This window comes from Elephantulus edwardii, unplaced genomic scaffold (assembly GCF_000299155.1).
Source record: "Elephantulus edwardii isolate Elephantulus edwardi_28Jun2011 unplaced genomic scaffold, EleEdw1.0 scaffold00019, whole genome shotgun sequence".
In the NCBI taxonomy this organism is placed as follows: Eukaryota; Metazoa; Chordata; class Mammalia; order Macroscelidea; family Macroscelididae; genus Elephantulus; species Elephantulus edwardii.
In genome coordinates this window covers 2,431,219-2,450,720 of record NW_006399769.1, presented here as the reverse complement: position 1 = coordinate 2,450,720, position 19,502 = coordinate 2,431,219, and the positions used below count along the sequence as shown (strand labels likewise).

Sequence of the window (19,502 nt, the reverse complement as noted above, 5' to 3'; positions counted from 1 at the left end):
AACAAATGCTGGCAAGGTTGTGGGGAAACTGGAACCCTTACTCACTGTTGGTGGAAGTATAAAATGGTGCAACCACTGTGGAAGGCGGTATGGCACTTTCCCAAAAAGTTGCAAACAGAGATACCATTTGACCCAGCAATTCCACTAAGAATATACCCCAAAGAGACCATAACTGACATCCAAGCAGTATATGCACACCCATGTTCATCGCAACTTTGTTCACAATAGCAAGGAGTTGGAAGCAACCTAAGTGCCCATCAACAAACGAATGGATAGAGAAGCTGTGGCATATTCACACAATGGAATACTATGTTGCATTGAAAAACAAGGAACTCATTCAAAATGGGTGACCCTGGAGGACATTATGCTGAGTGAAGTAGCTCAGTCACAAAAGGACAAATACTGCATGGTGCCACTGTTGTAAAACAGGACTGACATCAGGGTTGGGGAAAGACTGAGAAAGATGGGTTCAATAATGTATACTGCATTGAAACATATGAGGGAGAAAACTGTTCAAAAGGGATATGTGATTAGGTATTTTTGTCATGACAGGAGTCTAGAGTGAAGGCTACATGGTGGAGTGGACCTGGGGGAGGAATTGCATAAGAATGAAAGAATTTTTCTTTTACTTTTCTAACAGGGTAGTATACTAGGGGGGAGGGCTGGGAGGGGAGAAAATTGCAACAATGAATGAATGGAAATCCAAAGTCTCCATAAATTTTTACTTAAATTAATAACAAATTTAAATAAAATAAAACCAAAAAAGAGCTTTTACAGCACACACATACACACACAAAAAAAAAATTGCCACAGTGACTGCAGCAAGTGGCTCAAGTGTGTCAGAGATGAGGATGGCACAGGATAGATCTGTTGTTCTTACAGGCTCTGTGAATTATACTAACAACATAAATCTTTTGGTGTGAGTCTTATCAGTCTCAGATCAAGAAGTGTTAGATCAATTGTTTGAGAGAAGAATGGCCTTTAATGTACCCTGTGAGCCTAGACCTCTCAACTGAAAACTCAAGTCAACCAGAGAATTCAATTCAACTACTATATGAATGCATATTTACTACAGTCTAGTTACTGTGCCTGCTATAGAACAATGCAAGTATACGGCACATATCATATAATGAAAAGACAATGAATGAGTGTTAGAAGAAGGCTATTTAAAAGTATGAGATGAGAGCCTGGACTTTAGAAATGGCACCTAGCCAGAAGAGGTGTACAAATAAATGCTTAGAACAATCTTTAAATCTTAAACCTAAATGTCCCCGAAGTCTTCTTTAAAGAAAATAAAAGTGTATTAATTAAGAAGGTCTACCTTGAGTGTTGTACTCTTTTCACCTGTCTTTATGGGATAAAATTGAAGACAGCAGCTCAAAAGTGAAGACAGGAAGCTTAAAGAAGTTTTTGAATAGAGGAGAAACAATTTTGAAAAGGAAGCTGAGAACTGTTGCACAACTCCAAAATTGTTCTTAATGTCACTGAATTATATGTTCTGAGGTGTATTTATGTGTAACAATAATAATGAAAGCTTTCATTAAAAATAATAAAAAGAGCTAAATTATATATACTGCATTGAAATAGATGAGGGAGAGAACTGTTTAAAAATGGTCTATGATTGGGTAATACTGTTATGACAAGAGTCCAGAATGAAGGTTACATAGTAGAGTGTACTGGTGGGAGGGGGATTGTATACCAATGAAGGAATTTTTCTTTTACTTTTCAAAGAGAAGAGAGAAGTGGGTGGGGGAGGGGTGGGCAGGGAGAAAATGCAACAATGAATGAATGGAAATCCAAAATCTCTGTAAATGTTCATTAAAATTAATAAAAAATAATAATAATAAATAGAATAAACATTAACTTGACAAGTGTGGAAATCAGGGGCTGCAAGATTTTCACTCAATTAATGTAATAGAATCAGAACGAAAGAAAAAGAGGAAGAGCCCTCAACAAGATGAACTGAGACACAGTGACCATAATAATGGTCTTGAGCGTATAAGAGATGGTGAATATGCCACAGAACAGGTCAATATTAGTCATAGCCGCCTTGCTGGCACCTAAAAGCAGCAATGTAGTAAGGGATTAGGGCTCACCTTTGGTGTTTACTCTCAGCTCCTGCTGGAATCCCATTAGTGCTTTAAACTGTTATTCATTAACACCTGGTGACTGCTAACCTTCCCTGGTGATAAGATACTGTTCTCTGCAGAATAACTCTGTGGGAAACCAAACTGGATCTGTCATTTATATCCCATCAAACTCAACTTAAACACAACTCATTGCTGGAACCAGTTCACAGCTGGCCCTCCAGCCAGTTTCCAAGGCTGTAAATCACACAGGAGGAGACTGCCCAACTTTCTGCCTAGGAGATGCTGATGGATTCAAACCACCAGATAAGTTCCACTTTTGGGTTCAGAGCACAACTTCCTAGGGACTATGCCACCAGAACTCCCTCCCCACCAAAAAGGAAAACAAAACTCTGAGCAAGAACTTTAGATTTCGACATTGTTAAAAATGTTGAAAAGTTGCAAGCTCTGGTGGCCTGGTGGCAAGAAGCTGCACTGCAATCCCAGAGGTGCATGGCTCAAATCCACCAGATGCTCTGCTGGAGAAGGAGAAACAATCACCTCATGCACCAGTCAGATCCAATTTGATGATACACACACACAAAATAACAATAAAATGTAAAAAATAAAATGTTGAAAAGTTCAAGAAAAAAGTACATGTAGAATTCATTTCAGATGGGTTACAGGAATGAGAAGGGAGGTAAAGGGGGTGAAAATTAATAAATATATAAGCTAGGTGAAGGGAAAGGCAATATACAATGAAGGTTTGATTAGACATTGAAATAAATTAATTACACTAAACTTTTGAGACAACCTCATCAACAATCTGTGTTATGCAGATGACACAAACCCTGTTGCTGAAACTGAGGAGGACCTGAAGTGCTTGCTGTGGAAGGTCAGGGACTGCAGCCTTAAATTTGGGTTGACGCTCAACATCAAAAAAACAAAGATTCTAACCACTGGGCCAATTGGCAGCAGCAAGACAGGCGGTGAAGAGATTGAGATTGTTAACAACTTTGGTTTGTTTGGGTCCACAATGAACACTCTTGGTACCAGCAGCCAGGAAATCAAAAGATGAATTGCAATGGGAAAGTCTGCTGTCAGGGACCTCTCCAGAGTACTGAAGAGCAATAAAGTCAATCTGGAGACTAAGGTGTGCCTGATCCAGGCCATGGTCTTAGCAATTACTTGCTATGCATCAGAAAGTTGGACCATGACTAGGGATGACAGAAGGAGAATTGATGCCTTTGGGCTGTAGTGTTAGAGAAGAGTATTGTCTATACCATGGACTGGTAGGAGAACAAAAAGGTTTACCCTGGAGAGAGTGAAACCAGGCTGCTCTTTGGAGGCAAGAATTCTGAAGCTTCATCTGACATACCCTGGGCATGTTGCAAGCAGTGAGTGACCAGACCTTGGAGAGAGACATCATGCTTGGGAGGGTGGAGGGACAGTGCAGGAGGGAAAGACCCTGGATGAGATGGATTGACTCAGTGACTAGCATAATGGGGATAGGTATGTCAAGGACAATAAGGTTGGCTCAGGATAGAGCAGGGTTCAGAGCTACTGTACACAGGGTAGCTATGAATCACAAGCAACATGACAGCACATAACAACAATACCAACAATAACAACAATCAATTGTAGTGAATGTTTAAAACAAAATGTCTATGAATAGTTGAATGAAAAATGCATGATTAATAAATTTTCACTCCAAGAAAAAAAATAACCCAACATTATCCAACTTCACATTTTAACCCTGTGATTCTCAATTCTACCAGCATGCAAGATCAATTGGAGGGTTTTAAATATAAATGCCCAGAGGAATGTCTATCTGTGTTTCATTGACTATGCATAACAAACTGTGGCTGACTCTGAGAAGAATGGGAATCCCAGAACACTTGATCGTCCTAATGCGAAACTTATACTTGGACCAGGAGGCAGTCGTCAGAACAGAACAAGGGAACACTGCATGGTTCAAAATTGGGAAGGGCGTACGCCAGGGATGCATCCTATCTCCATACCTTTTCAACCTATATGCAGAACAGATTATCCGGGATGCGGGGCTCTATGAGGGGAAATGTGGGGTCAAGATTGGTGGACGATTTATCAACAATCTGCGTTAAGCGGATGACACAACCCTGCTTGCTGAAACTGAGGAGGACCTGAAGCGCTTGCTGCAGAGTGTCAAGGACTGCAGCCTACAATATGGATTGAGGCTCAACGTCAAGAAGACAAAGATTCTCACCACTGGACCAATTGGCAGCATCAGGACGGATGGTGAAGAGATTGAGATTGTACACAGCTTTAGTTTGCTTGGCTCCATAGTCAACAGTCTTGGCACCAGCAGCCAGGAAATTAAAAGGCGCATTGCCATGGGAAAGTCTGCTGTTAGGGACCTCTCCAAAGTGCTGAAGAGCAGTGGTGTCTCTTTGGAGACTAAGGTGCGTCTGATACAGGCCATGGTCTTCGCAATCACCTGTTATGCATCAGAGAGTTGGACAATGACCAAGGAGGATAGAAGGAGAATTGATGCCTTTGAGCTGTGGTGCTGGAGAAGAGTATTGAGAATACCATGGACTGCTAGGAAAACAAACAGATTTGTCCTGGAGAGGGTTAAACTGGGTGGCTCCTTGGAGGCAAGGATTCTGAGGCTCCGTCTAACATACTTTGGACATGTTGTAAGGAGAGACCGGTCCTTGGAGAGGGACATCATGCTTGGGAGGGTGGAGGGACGGCGCAGGAGAGGAAGGCCCTCTATGAGGTGGACTGATTCAGTGACTGGGATAATTGGGATGGGAGTGTCAGAGACAGTGCGATTGGCACAGGACAGAGCAGAGTTTAAGGCTGTTGTACATAGGGTCGCTATGAGTCGCAGGCGACTCGACGGCACATAACAACAACAACAAAGACCTCTGGCTCCAGACATATTAAATTTAAAATCTCAGAGGTGAAACTCAGCACTCATATTTTAAATTGCTCTCCACAAGCTTCTAAAGTGCAGCCAGACTTGAGCACAACTACTTTAACTAAAATGAAGGGGAATTAGTTGTTCCAGATTCCTCTTTGGCAACCTCAGCTGTTCCCAGCCTATTGTGTTTGTTTGTTTGTTTGTTTGTTTTATTTTGTTTACTGATCCCATGTCCTATAATATTAATATTTAAAAATCAGTACTGCAGGAGCACCAGCCAAGTAAGAGGAAAAAGGCTGCAGCAAGAGGACAGAACCAGCACTTCCTATTGGGTCACCCATTACCCCATCGGCTGCTGGAGACCGAGAAAGGAGGTTGCAGGGGAGAGGAAGGAGGTTCCAGAGAAGAGGCTACATGGCTTGACCAGGGTGTCGGCTATTTTACTAGGCCTGCGGTATTTCAGGAAGCTCTGGTGGCTTCTTGTTGTTGCTGTTGTTGTGTGTCAAGGAGTTCGAATTGACTCAAAGCTGACCCCCCAGCCAGTTTTGAGAAGCAGTTAATCAAAGGGGAGGAGACTACCCATCCTTCTCCAGCAAGTGCTTAGTTGTAAGGAATTGTGCTACCAATGCAAAGGTATGCAGTTCAAATCCACCAGGTACTCTGCCAGGGAAAGAGGAGCAGTTTCCTCCCGTGAGATTTACTGCCTCTGAAAACCTGCTGGGGGGTTGGCTATGGTCAGTTCTGACTTGATGGCACACAACATTAGTATTTCACTAAGTAAAATGGTAGATGCTAGCTAAATACTAGCATTCTCTCCAAGTTCTTCATCAATTTCTCTCCAAGTTGATTTCCTGAAAGAAACAAATGTGCGCAGGGCAGCCCTTTGAACAACTTCCAGACTAGTGTTTATTCAAATGTCAAAATTGGAAAGAGGACAATAATTCTCAAAGTTTGGTATTTGTTTCCTAAAAGCAAAGAGTTTCTAGTACCATATACCAAATAAGCACTTCATGTCCAGAACATATAGAGAACTCCTCCAACTTAGAACAAAAAGATAAACAATCTAATGAAAACTGAGCAAAGGACTTAGATATTTCATGTAAGAAGAAATACTAATGGAAAAAAAAAACCACATGAAAAGATGCTCAACTTTATTAGCCATTAATTCCATTGTCTTTGAGTCAATTTTGAGTCACAGCAACCCCTAGAACAGAGCAGATCCCCCTTCCCCTGTGGGGTTTCCAAGGCTGTGAACTTCAGGCAGCCTGGCCATACCTTTCTCCCCCAGAGCACCTGATAGACAGAACTGTTCCAATAGCACTCATAAATAATCATTAACTATTGGGGAGATGCAAATCAAAACAAAAACTGACAACAACAAATGTTGGTAAGGATTTAGAGAAACAGAAATTCTGTTCCATTGTTGCTGGGAACACTAAATGAAGCATCCATTGAAGAAAACAGTTGGACAGGTTCTTATACAACTACCATGTGACTCAGCAATTTCACTTTTAGGTATACACCCATGAGAGTTGATAGCAGTGATACAGATACATATACATATACATCAGTGTTCACTGTAGTTCTATTCACAGTTCCAAAAGAAGAAGAAACACCCTAAATGTCCATCCACCAATATACCAAATGCTGTACACAGGAAAGACAGAATGTAACAGCCACAAAGAGAAACCAAATTCTCAACAAGGATAAACCTTGAAAACATTATGCTGGGTGAAGTAAGTCAATCATAAAAAAAGCCAAATGTTGCATAATTCAGTCATATGAAATAGCTCCACGTGCCTTTGGGATTGAAGTGCAGCTCCCTGCCACTAGGCAACCAGAGCTCTCTTGCGACATCGCTAGAATAAGTAAAATGCATACAGACCAAGGGTTATAGAGACCGGGGAAGGGAGCAGAGGGAAAGGGGAGTCCCTGTCCAGAAAGCAGTACAATTCTGTTTATAGCAACAGATATTGGTGAAAGTCAGTTCTTCAGCACAATGAATGTGACTGAGATCACTGGATTGCCCACATGAAAAACATTAAATTGGAGACTTTCCTAATTCTGTAACACTCTGAGTACCTTTAAAAGGGCAAATCTCTGCATGTTAAGATCACACTTAAAAACTCTTACACACATAAGCAGGGTAGCATCGTACACCAGTTGAATTTATTTGCTTTTCGAGGCTGCAACAACACACCACCACTTTCTTTAAAAAACAACAACAAAACTGGTGGTAGGTGGGGAATAACTGACAAAAAACTGAAAAGACAACCTACTAGGAGAAAAATGTTAGAAAGATATATCCAATATCCAAAATATATTGGAGGAAAATACCAAACAAATTTCTACAATTAACAATATAAAGAGAAACCCAATAAAAGCTGGGCAATAGACTTGGACATTTCACCAGAGGAAAAATACTCAGTCAACAAGGACAGATGTTCAACATCATTAGCCACTGTTGTTGATGTAATGTGCACCCCAGAGTCAGAATCAACTCGTAGCTGACCCTCCAGCACGTTTTCAGAGTCAATACATCACACAGGAGGAAACTGCCAATCCTCCTGCAGAGCAACTGGTGGGTTCGAGCCACCCATCTTTGGAATGGCAGTGCACTCTTACCACTAGGCCACCAGAGCTCCCTCATTAGCCATTAGAGAGATGAAATCAAAACTACAGTAAGATACAACTACACTCTTACTAGAATGGCAGTGATAAAAAAAAAAACAAACCAAAAACAAAAAACACCACCAAACCTAAACAACAGCAATGTGAAACAGTGCTGCCACTGTGGAAAGTTTGGTGGTTAGTCAAAAAAAACCCAAAACACATGACTAAAAAAATCCACTGCCTTTAACTCAATTCCAACTTAGCACCAGAGTAGAGGGCAGAATAGAACTGCACACAGGGCTTTTAAGGCAGTAAATCTTTATAGACACAGAATGCCACATCTTTCTCTCCAGGAGCAAGTGGTATGTCCAAACCATGGACCTTTCAATTTGCTTCCACACACTTTAATCACTGTGCAACCAGGGATCTCATGATATATAGCCCAGTCATTTCAATTCTCATTCACCCAAAAGAAATGAATGCAGGACTGAAAATAGAAACCTATACTCCCGTGTATAATGCAGCACTTTTCACAATAGCTAAAATGTGCAAAGAACAAAAATTTCCATCAATAGATAGATGGATACAGAAATATGAGATAGAGATAACAAGTGAGGACTATCTCTAAGGAAGGAACCAAGAAATGCTTGGGGCTACAACAATGTGGTAAAGCCTTGAGTTGTTAACCCAAAGGCAAGTGGTTCAAATCCACTAGTTGCTCTGGAGTGAGGGTGGGGTGGAGATAGGGGGTGATCTCTCCTGTGACTTACAGCCTCTGAAAACTCACCACAGTGAACAATAACAACACAACAAGGGGAAAAAAATCAGGAAGTCCAAGACCTCAGTTTGTACATTTATCCTCTAGAACTGGGAGAAATCCCTACTCCATGAAAGCAAAGAAGACGAAATTAGGGTCAGCACTGTCCCATCTCCACTCTTTTTTACTCTCGAATGTTCACATAAGGAAGATGTATAAAATTAACCAGACTTGATGATGAGATGAAAATGAGACATAGAGACTCTGCCTTAAAATAAAACCCAAGAATTAGGAAGAAAGATTTAGTTCTCAGTGATGGACGGTAGGATCGGACACTGCAGTAACCCTTCCAATAGTTTTAGTGCTGCACAGAAGCCAAACAGTAACTCTTCATTAAAATTTAAAAAAAAAAATATATATGGAATAAATCTATTTAAAAAATGCTATAAATTGGAACCAACTTAACAGCACCTAACAACAATATGATTGCTTTTTTTTTTCTTCTTCATGCTTTCCTCTTTTCCATCTTCTCTGGGCAAAATCTGTTCATATATGCTTTCTTACTCATACATTGAAAAGAGAAGCAAATATTTATAAACTTTTATAAGTTCTATGTACAATAGAACTAAAATACATTAACTATTTGCCTCACTCTCATTGTATTTCCAATCTTCCTTCAACCTAGCTATTTCTAGCTAGAATTTGGGCAAAAGATGCTGGGTTTTAAAAACATACATGAGGGGAGCTCTGGTGGCCTAGTGGCAAGAAGCTGCCCTGCAATCCCAGAGATATGTGGTTCGAATCCACCAAATGCTCTGCCGGAGAAGGAGGGGCCATCTCCTCCTGTACTAGTCAGATCCAATTTGACGGTACACACACAGAGAAAATAATTAAAAAAAAAAAATTAATAAAAAAATACATGAAAAAAATTGCAATTTTATTCCGTTTTTCTAAGAGAGACTGAACAATTTATACTCTCATCTACTCGACACACAAGTGTCAAGGACTTTTGTTCATAGGGTCGCTATGAGTTGCCTATGACTCAACTGCACTTAACAACAACTCATTAAAGTGTAAACTTCTTGGAAAAAAAATAAATAAAAGAGATACAACAAAATAGCAACAACAATAGTGAGATATTCAGTATTTTCACATTTCTTTTACCATTATTAGTTGATGTTTTTGACAACCAATAAAATATTGACTAAATTTAAAAAAAAAAAAATAAAGGAGAAAAAAACAAAAAAATTTAAATTACATTAAAGGGGTACATTTGCAACTTTGGAGAAATTAATTGACTAATAAAACCCATGAATCTGTTAGCTTTATAGGTACAGATGAAAGGTCTCACTCATAGCTGCTGAGTCTTAACTGGCAGGTTTGAAATTCAGCGGGTTTTCAGGAGGTTGAGAATCACTCAGGAGGAGGCTGCTACTCGTGCTCCCTCAGAGGCCCTAGTGGACTCTAATGAGCAGAGAGGTGCCATCTTTGGGTTCGCAGACAAACTCCCCATGGACTACCTCACCAGAACTCCCTGTGAAAAGATTTGAGTGAGTGAAAATAAAGTTATTAAATACACAAGGTGTTGTTTTACAAAGATAGTGGCTGGTAGTTTTTGTTCCACTTTTTAAGTCCTGAGAGGAACTCGAGTTTACAGTAAGGTAAGAAGGTATAGAGAAAATTACAGAAAAGAATATCTTAAGCATTTGTGTTATTACAAATCAGAAATAAGTTGCTGGTAGAAATACTAATAAGATTTTTAAATGCTATGCATCAGAAAGCTGGACAATGACTACGGATGATAGAGAGTTGATGCCTTTGAGCTGTGGTGCTGGAGAAGAGTCCTGAATATCCCATGGACTGCTAGGAGAACAAAAAAGTTCCTCCTGGAGAAGGTGACACCCCGCTGGTCCTTGGAGGCAAGGATTCTGAAGCTTCGTCTGACATACTTTGGACATGTTGCAAGGAGGGACCAGTCCTTGGAGAGGGACATCATGTTTGGGAAGGTGGAGGGACAGCGCAAGAGAAAAAGACCCTTGATGAGATTAACTGATTCAGTCACTCAGGTAATGAGAATAGGCATGTTGGAGACAGTAAGATAGGGAAGGATAGAGAAGGCTTTAGGGTTGTTGTATATAAGGTCACAGGTGACTCAATGGCACCTAACAACAACATAGAAATCAAGTCCTAACACATAATCAACTGCTTAATTTTGTTTTTTAAGGAATCATCATTCATTCATTGATTTACCATATCTTTACTGAGCACCTGTTAGATTCCAGACACTATTCCAAGTGTGGTGGTTAAAGAACTTAAAATATGTCCCTACTCTCATAGAAAAATAAAGTCCTGATACATATTTAATCATAAAGAGAAATGAAGTACTGATACACACTACAACATAGATGAACCTTGAACACATCATGCTGAGCAACAATTATCAGTCACGAAAGGACTAATACTGTATGATCTCACTTATATAAAAACAACAAATTTCTGAAAACCAGACATAATTAGTGGTTAATGGGTTGGTGAGAAGAAGATGGGGTCATTTTTGTTCACGTGGCAGCAGTTTCTAATAATGATGGCAGAATGATTTGGAAAAAGATAGCCAGGACATGGCACAACTTGAAGAATGCAATCAATGTCCGTGAATTACACATTAGAAGTTGTTGAGAGGGCATGTATTTTGTTATATAGTTATTTTCATCACTTTTTTTAAATAAGGAGGGGTTGGCTATTCATTTGTTTACTGTGTGCCTTTCCACTAACTTATACCTTCTTTGAGAGCAAAGACATGTTTTAAGTCCTATATCCAAGTCACTCCTTAAAAACAGAACACACTGTAGCTGAATTTTGAGGAAAAACATTTAAAAAATTAGCCCCAAAATAATGAATTTGTGTTGTTGAATAGATATGTAATATTACTACTAAAGCAATTATTTTGTAATGTTGGGACACTATTAGTAATAATAGTGAAATATTACTAACACTTACAAGGTAACTTTCTCTAGCACATCTAAATTTATAAAGCAAACACAACTACAAGATACCATCTTACTCTAGCAACAATAGTAAAGTTCAACAGCAGCAAACAACAAATGCTGGAGAGACTGTGGAGAGATAGAAACTCTTATTCACTGCTGATGGAGGTGTAAAATGGTGCAACCACTATGGAAGGCAGTATGCCACTTTCTCAAAAAGTTATAAATAGAAATACCATTTGACCCAGCAATTCTTTTTTTTTTTTTTACAATTCGTGAAAACATTTTATTGGCCTTTTGGATAGAAACGGGAATTTATTTGCCAGGAAGGATGATCCCATCATACTTCTGCTGGAACCAGCGCATGGCCTTTTCTTTGCTGATTCTGTGTTTGGCCCCAATGCAGCCTGTCCTGCGCTTCTTGTCTGCGATGCTGAAACCTGGCCTACCCAGCACCACATAGAAGTCCAGGCCGTAGATACCGATACTGGGGTCATATTTGATCCCAAGATCAATGTGCTCCTGGATCCCAAAACCAAAGTTTCCGGTATCTGAGAAGTTATTTTTTCTTAACTCATATTCCCGCACCTTTAGACCTTTCTCCAAGATTTCCTCTGCCTTGGCCCCTCGGACTGTGCAGTGGACAGCAATTTTTTCATTTCTCCTAATGCCAAAGGATCTGACAGTGTATCTAGCTTTGGAGAACACAGGAGTCTGGCCTGTGAGCTGCTCCAACACCTTGGCGGCCCGGGTCAGCCTGTCTCCACTCTCGCCTACACAGATGTTGAGGCAGAGCTTGCGGATGCGCAGCTCCCGCATGGGGTTCTCTTTTTCGCCTTGATCCTGTGCCATGATGGAGAACAGGAAGAGTGACCCAGCAATTCTACCACTAGGAATATACCCTACAGAAACCGGAGCCACAACTCAAGCAGATGTATGCACACCTATGTTTATTGCTGTGTTATTCACAATAGTAAAGAGATGGAAGCAACCCAAGTGTCCATCAACAAATGAATCAATAGAATAACTACAGTATAATCACACAACAGACTACTTATACAGGACTGAAAAACAATGAACTCGTAAAACATTACACAATATGGATGACTCTGCAGGACATTATACAGAGTGAAATATCCCAAGTACAAAACAACAAATACTGCATAACACCACTGTTATAAAACAGGACTGATCTGGGATGGAGAGGGGGAGGTTAAAGGGCGAATAGGAAAAGAGTGGATAGATCATTAATACTGCATTGGAACAGACGAGGGAAAGAACTGTTTAAAAGGAATACATGATTAGGCATTATATGTATGACACAATCAGGAATAAGATGTGCATTGCAAATTGGACTGGGGAAGTGGGGAGGAGGGAGGAAATTGTGCAACAATGAATGACTATTTAAAAGAAAAGAAAGTCAACTGGAGAAAGGGGAAGTGGAGGAGGAAAATGTGCAAAAATAAATGAAAATCCAACTTTTCTGTAAACTTTCATTAAAAATCAAAATAAAATGTATTTTTATTTTTTTTAATTGTGGTTTTAATAAAAGTTTACAGAAAAGTTGGATTTTCATTCATTGTTGCATATTTTCCTCCCAGTTGGAGATTAAAGTGTGCCTGAAACGGGCTGTGGTCTTTGCAATCATGTGCTATATGCATCAGAGAGCTGGACAATGACTAGGGATAATGGAGACTTGATGACTTTGAGCTGTGGTTTTGGAGAAAAGTATTGACACCACGGAGTGCTAAGAGAATTAACAGATTCATCCTGGAGGGGGCTAAACCAGGCTGCTCCTTGGAGGCAAGGATTCTGAAGCTTGATCTGACATAGTTTGGACATGATGCAAGAAAAGATCAGTCCTTGGAGAGGGACCTCATGCTTGGGAAGATAGAGGGACAGTACAAGAGAAGACCTTCTATGAGATGGACTTATTCAGGGACTGGGGTAATGGGGGTAGGTGTGTCAGACACAATAAGATTGGCAGAGGATAGAGCAGGATTTAGAGCTGTTGTATATTGGGTCACTATGAGTCATAGGCGACTTGACGGCACATAATAACAACAACCACCATCCCACCCCCAGATACTTGTTTTTTTAAAAAAGTTATTCATTGTTGCTAAAAAAATTTTTTCATAAATAGAACTATAGCTTTTTGCTCTCTGAGCACCACCATGGCACTCAGCAAGAAGAAGCACCTTACAAAAGGTGGCCAAAAAGGAGCCAAGAAGAAAGTGGTTGATCCATTTTCTAAGAAAGATTGGTATGGTGTAAAGGCACCAGCTATGTTCAATATAAGAAATATTGAGAAGACACTAGTCACAAGGACTCAAGGAACCAAAATTGCATCTGATGGACTCAAGGGTCGTGTTTTTTGAAGTGAGCCTTGCTGATTTGCAAAGTGATGAGGTTGCATTTAAAAAATTCAAGCTAATTACTGAGGATGTTCAAGGCAAAAGCTGCCTCACCAACTTCCATGGCATGGGTCTTACTCATGACAAAATGTGTTCCATAGTCAAAAAATGACAGACTATGATTGAAGCTCACATTGATGTCAAGACTACCGATGGTTATTTACGTGTTAGTTTAAAAAAAACCAAAAACAAAACAAAACATGCAACAATCAGATTCAGAAGAGATCTTATGCTCAGCACCAACAGATCCACCAAATCCGGAGGAAAATGATGGAAATCATGATCTGAGAGGTGCAGACAAATGACTTGCAAGAGGTGGTCAATAAATTGATTCCAGACAACATTGGGAAAGACATAGAAAAGGCTTGCTAATCTATTTATCCTTTCCATGATGTATGTGTTAGAAAAGTAAATATGCTGAAGAAGCCCAAATTTTAATTGGGCAAACTCATGGAGCTTCATGGTGAAGGTGGTTGCTCTGGAAAAGCTATAAGAGATGAGACAGGTGCTAATGTTGAATGAGCTGATGGCTATGAGCCACCCTTTCAAGAATCTGTTTAAAATTCAGACTTTTAATAATGACAAAAACTATTTTGGGGAAAAAATAAATAAAATTGTAAATAAGCATAAAAATGGGCATTTGCCAAAATCTTATCAAAATCAGGTTAAATGGTTTCTTTTAAATTAGACTAGTTATTTTATTATATTCTTCCTGATTACCAAGGCAGTGTATTTACACACACACACACACACACAGAAAAAAAAAATTCTGAAAACACAGACAAACATAAAGGGGGATAAAAAAAGAACCATGTGTGTTCTCATTACCCTATGACAATGTCATGGATTGAATGTGGGTCCCCCAAAATACAAGAATGTATTGATCTAATGTGATGATCCTCCAGGATGTGATAAACCAAACAGTTGCCAAAAGCCTAAAGGTAGAATGTAACACCCTTCATCTCATCATAGCCTGTCTATGCTTCACCTTCCTCATCGATAATAACAAGTTAACAACAATACACACTTGACAGGTCTGTCATGAGAACGAAAGGCGTTAATACTTGTAAAGCATTCTGACAATACAAAGTACTTACAAGATGTATTTTCAGAGGTAAAAATAAACTGCCCTTCCAATTTCCACATACGTAAATCTCCAACTCAAACTTTACTGCTATCGTATCATAACCAACTCACAGCTGATGCTCCATCCAGTTTTGGGTAGCTGTAAATCTCAGGGGAGGAGAAGACTGCCTATCTTTCTTCCCTGGAATTGCTGGTGGATTCTGACCTGAGGTTTAGTAACACAGTTCTCTATAGACTACACTACCAGAGCTCTCTAATGGAGAAATAATCTGCATATTTACTATAAAAAAATGTTTGCATAGCATGCAGTCGAGTAGACAACTGGTGCAAGAAAGTATAATTCCTAACACTCATCAAATTAAAAAGGTTTGGGTTAAATGGAAAGGGGGATATTACCTCATGAATTTATCCAATACATCCTCTACCCACATGTGCATTCGGAGGAACTGAAATCCATACTGCCAAATTAGTTTCATTATATTAATTATAAACCAGCGGCTCTCCTCGAACACCAGTTTCTCTCCATCATACACTCCCATTAAGCCAGAAGAGCCCTCTACAGCAGAGAGACCTGCAAAAACAGAGAAAAGGGAGATAAGTCTGTGGTTTCTATGCTCATCAAATGAAAGAAGGTAATTTGAAGTTAGCAGGAGACACTGAAGTGAGCAAATTCTGGCTTTCCCTCAGCTCTCAGTAGAACACTGTGACATACTACTACACCGTCCAAAAGAAGATTCTCTAGAAAATAGGTCATAGAATCCGAGAGACGAAGCACTCGAAAACAAGGCAAAGGGAAAACCAGAGTACCATCTTAATTCAGTTAAAAACCATATACATAGGAATCCCCAAGGCACAAAATGCTCCTCCTCAGAGTTTGGCTTCAAAAAAGAGATTAGAGGACCAGCAGGTATCCACAGGTTATGTGGAAGGCCTCTGAAGAAAAGGAAGCCCTTCTATTCCTATGTGAATCCTATTTTGTATAATTGGGTATTTCAAATGCTTGGAAACTTGGAAAAACTCTCATTGCTGCCCAGTCAGTTCCAATTGCTAGCAACCTGGCATCGGGTTCCCAAGGCTGTAAATCACCCACGAGAAGCCTGTCCATCTTTCTCCTGTGAAGCCACTGCCACTGGTGGATTAGAACCACCACAGACTTGCAGCCTTTGGGTAAGCAGAGCAACTTGTGCCACCAGAGCTCTCAACATGACTGGAAGGAGGCTCAGATTACACAGGACAGAGTCTCTGAGGGAAAAGGTCCTGCAGAAGCCTACCAGACTTCTCCCAAGTTTGTCCAGCACCCCGCCTGGCAGGGACACAGTCAGAAGTCCCAAGTTCCAAGCACTTGTCCACCCCCACACCTGTGCAACATTAAAGTCAGTTCTTTCCTGCCTTTGGGCCTCATTTCCTCGGGTTCCTGTTAGCTCAAAGCTTTCTTTGATTCTCTAAAAACCCAGAGGTTCTTGAGCTGACAGCAGTAGGCACTCATACCCCTACCTTGCAGCTGTAATTCCAGATCACTGGAGATACAGATAACCAGTGTCCCCTTACAAGGGAGCTACTTCTAAGGCAATAAATACTGTCAACACCAAGGTAAGGAAAACAGTTAGAACAACTTTTCTATAAAAGACCAGTAGCAAGGCATAAGTGTCCATTCCTCATTAGATAAAAAGGATAACTGGATGGCCACTCAGAGATCTGCTTAGTTCCTAAAAGCAAAATTACCTACCCAGGTCCTTGACAAAACGCTTCATATGCAGATTTAAAGGGTGGATGATAGAGCCTCCTGCCTCATACTCCCGACCGTCCAAGGTTTCTGTGGCCAATCGGCCACCCACCTCTCCTCTTTCAAACACGTCGATCTTCACATCCTTTCCAAATTTCTGTCGAAGGTAATAGGCTGCTGAAGTGCCACCAATTCCAGCTCCAATAATTGCTACAGAGAAAAAGGTCAATCGTTTATTTTTCTTTCATTTGTGAGACAGGCACAGTGGTTACTTGCAAACATGACCAACAATTTAGGGAAGTCTCCAAAAAGAGGGCAAGTGACTCTATGGCACTCTATGAATGGACACAAATACTATGCCCTCAGACGAGAGCCGAGGTAGATTAAGCTTATCATCATCAATCACGCCTTTCCTTTGCGCAAAGATTCATTGGTGCCTCGTTGACAGGCACCAACAGGCCTGCACACCCTTCTTTGTGTTTTTGTGCCCAACTCGTGGGAACAGAACAGGCTGGGCCTATTCAGTTCTCGTCTTAAAAAAGCACCCTCCATTTTTGCCTACATTTCTTCTCATTAATGTAGAAAGGTTAGTGATTCCAAAGAGCACAGCTTTGCGAAAGGAAGAATAGGGGATGGACGGATGCACAACACGTACTACTACAAGACTAAAGCTAGAAAAAGAATTGATTCTTTGGGCAGCTGTACAGCCAAGGGCCGAGGGGAACTGCGCCAGGCAGGGGGCCCTTAGAGAGCTGGCGACCTCCGACCTCCGCAGAGCGGAGATGAGGGAGGAGAGTGTCAGCCCACCGCGGAAAACCCAACAGGAAGGTCAGCGGCGCTACTTGCTGCGTTTGCCTGTCACCCACCATTGAAAGCGGCCCGTGGCTCCACGATCAACTTAGAAGACTGACAGGCACAAAAGTGGTAGCGGTGGGAGGGCCCTCGGCTGCAGCGGACGCTAGCCATGCAAGGTCCTGTCCCAAGAAGACTGAAGGCAGCCTGGCTGCGGCCTGGCCCCTGGCGCTCGCTGCACTGCAACAGCGGCCGCCCTGCATAGGCAGGGCGCGCGCTCTAGCACCCCATCCCTCGCAAGCCCCGGCTCGCCTACCGATCTTATCGGGCGGGGCTGGGGGTTCGGCCCTTCCAGGACATCCCTGGGGACAACACAGCAGCAGCAGTAGCAGCCCCAGAAAAGACGAAGCCAGCTCCGACGTGGGTCTCCCCATAGCCTCGGCGAGCGCACTAGTCTGGCCGCCGCTACACAATCAGCCGGGTCAGCGTGGAGTGCGCGCTCCGCCCACCAGCCTCGTCACATGGCCGGGTTCGGCCTGCAGGTCCCGCCCTGGTCCCGCCCAGATCCCCGCCCTCCCGGCTCTCGAGGATAGTCTTCCCAGTGCAAAGCCAAGTTCCCAGCCCTAGTCCCTCAGTCACCTCAAGTCGACCCACTCAACTCCCTCAAGCCCACCCCGACCTTCCGAAGCCCACGGGGAGAGAGGAATGTCGAGCTGTGCGGCTCACCCTACTTCTATTCCCGTCCCCCGCTGCTCCAGCCGAAAGCCTGACTTCTGCAAGAGTGCCCTCTGCTGCCGAGTCGACCAGCTGCCTCCAGATGCGTGCAGCGGGTCTCTGGCAGAAACCATCAGAGGAATACCTACTGAAGGATTCTCCCTCCACTCTGGAAGTCAGCTGGATGACTGGCGAGACGGCCAAAGGTTAGAGGTGGACAGTGACTAAAGATGACAGAAGAACGAATGCTTTTGCATTTTGGTGTTGAAGCAGAGTATTGGGACTGCCAAAAGAACAAATAAACCTGGATGCTCCTTTGAGACAAGGAAGGAATTTCAGAAGTTAGAGAAGCAAGGAAACGTCTGGCCGCCAAAAGATCATCTGGGAGCCCAAGAAGAGTTAATTCTTTTCCTTTCTCCGTTATAAAGAGTCTTTTAAAATAAAAAATTTTTAAAAATCCAACATGAAGTGAAGAAAGAAGTGGTGCTAAATTAAAGGAAAGTCTACAGAGATTGGAATGGTCCAAGGATAAAGTAATGGAAAAATAGTAACATATGAACAGAAATAACATACGTATGAGATGGAAAATTAGGCAAACATTAAAAGAATGTTGAAACTATTAACTATAGTCCTGATAATGCTAAGTGATAAAAACTGACAGGTGAAAAACGAGTGTTATGTGGTTCGTTTTCTATAATCACAGCTGTGTTGTGACCTATCAAATCCTACTTCTAATAGCCTCATGTGAGGATGTAGAACTGCCTCACAGGGTTTTCTGGATGGTAATATTTAGGAAGCATATTGCCACATCTTTCTACCCAGAGACACTAACACAAAACTCAACCTTTTCAATTAGCATCTAAGAGCTTAAACACTGAGTTAAGAGGGTTTCTTGTAATTATAATGTTGTTGTTCTTGTTCTTGTTCTTGTTCTTGTTCTTGTTCTTGTTCTTGTTCTTGTTCTTGTTATGTGCCGTTGAGTTGCTTGCGACTCATAGCCACCCTATGTACAACAGCCCTAAACTTCGCTCTGTCCTGTGCCAATCGCACCATCTCCGACACACCCATCCCAATTGCCCCAGTCACTGAATCAATCCACCTCATAGAGAGCCTTCCCCTCCTACACTGTCCCTACACCCTACTAAGCATGATGTCCCTCTCCAAGGACCGGTCCCTCCTTATAACATGTCCAAAGTATGTTAGATGGAGCCTCAGAATCCTTGCCTCCAAAGAGCCGCCCGGTTTGACCCTTTCCAGGGTGAATCTGTTTGTTTTCCTAGCATCCATGGTACCTTCAATACTCTTCTCCAGCACCACAGCTCAAAGGCATCAATTCTCCTTCTATCATCCTTAGTCATTGTCCAGCTCTCTGATGCACAAGTGATTGCAAAGACCATGTCCTGTATCAGATGCACCTTAGTCTCCAGAGAGACACCATTGCTCTT

General features: G+C 41.6%; 2 protein-coding genes across 2 annotated transcripts in view; both read right to left on the bottom strand.

The window, feature by feature from the left end:
• Window positions 1–17,777, bottom strand: part of LOC102847787 (prenylcysteine oxidase-like) — a 34,981-nt gene extending 17,204 nt beyond the window's left edge. The window contains exons 1-3 of the mRNA XM_006882306.1: window positions 17,660–17,777; window positions 16,555–16,761; window positions 15,225–15,399 (exon numbers count right to left, since the gene is read on the bottom strand). Of these exons, the coding sequence (XP_006882368.1) occupies window positions 15,225–15,399; window positions 16,555–16,761; window positions 17,660–17,777 (500 nt within the window). The remainder of the gene's footprint in view (window positions 1–15,224; window positions 15,400–16,554; window positions 16,762–17,659) is intronic.
• Window positions 11,644–12,180, bottom strand: LOC102847388 (60S ribosomal protein L11-like). Its single transcript, XM_006882305.1, has one exon. It carries the CDS (start codon window positions 12,178–12,180, stop codon window positions 11,644–11,646), a length of 537 nt encoding a protein of 178 aa, XP_006882367.1.
• Window positions 17,778–19,502: the final 1,725 nt, after the last annotated feature.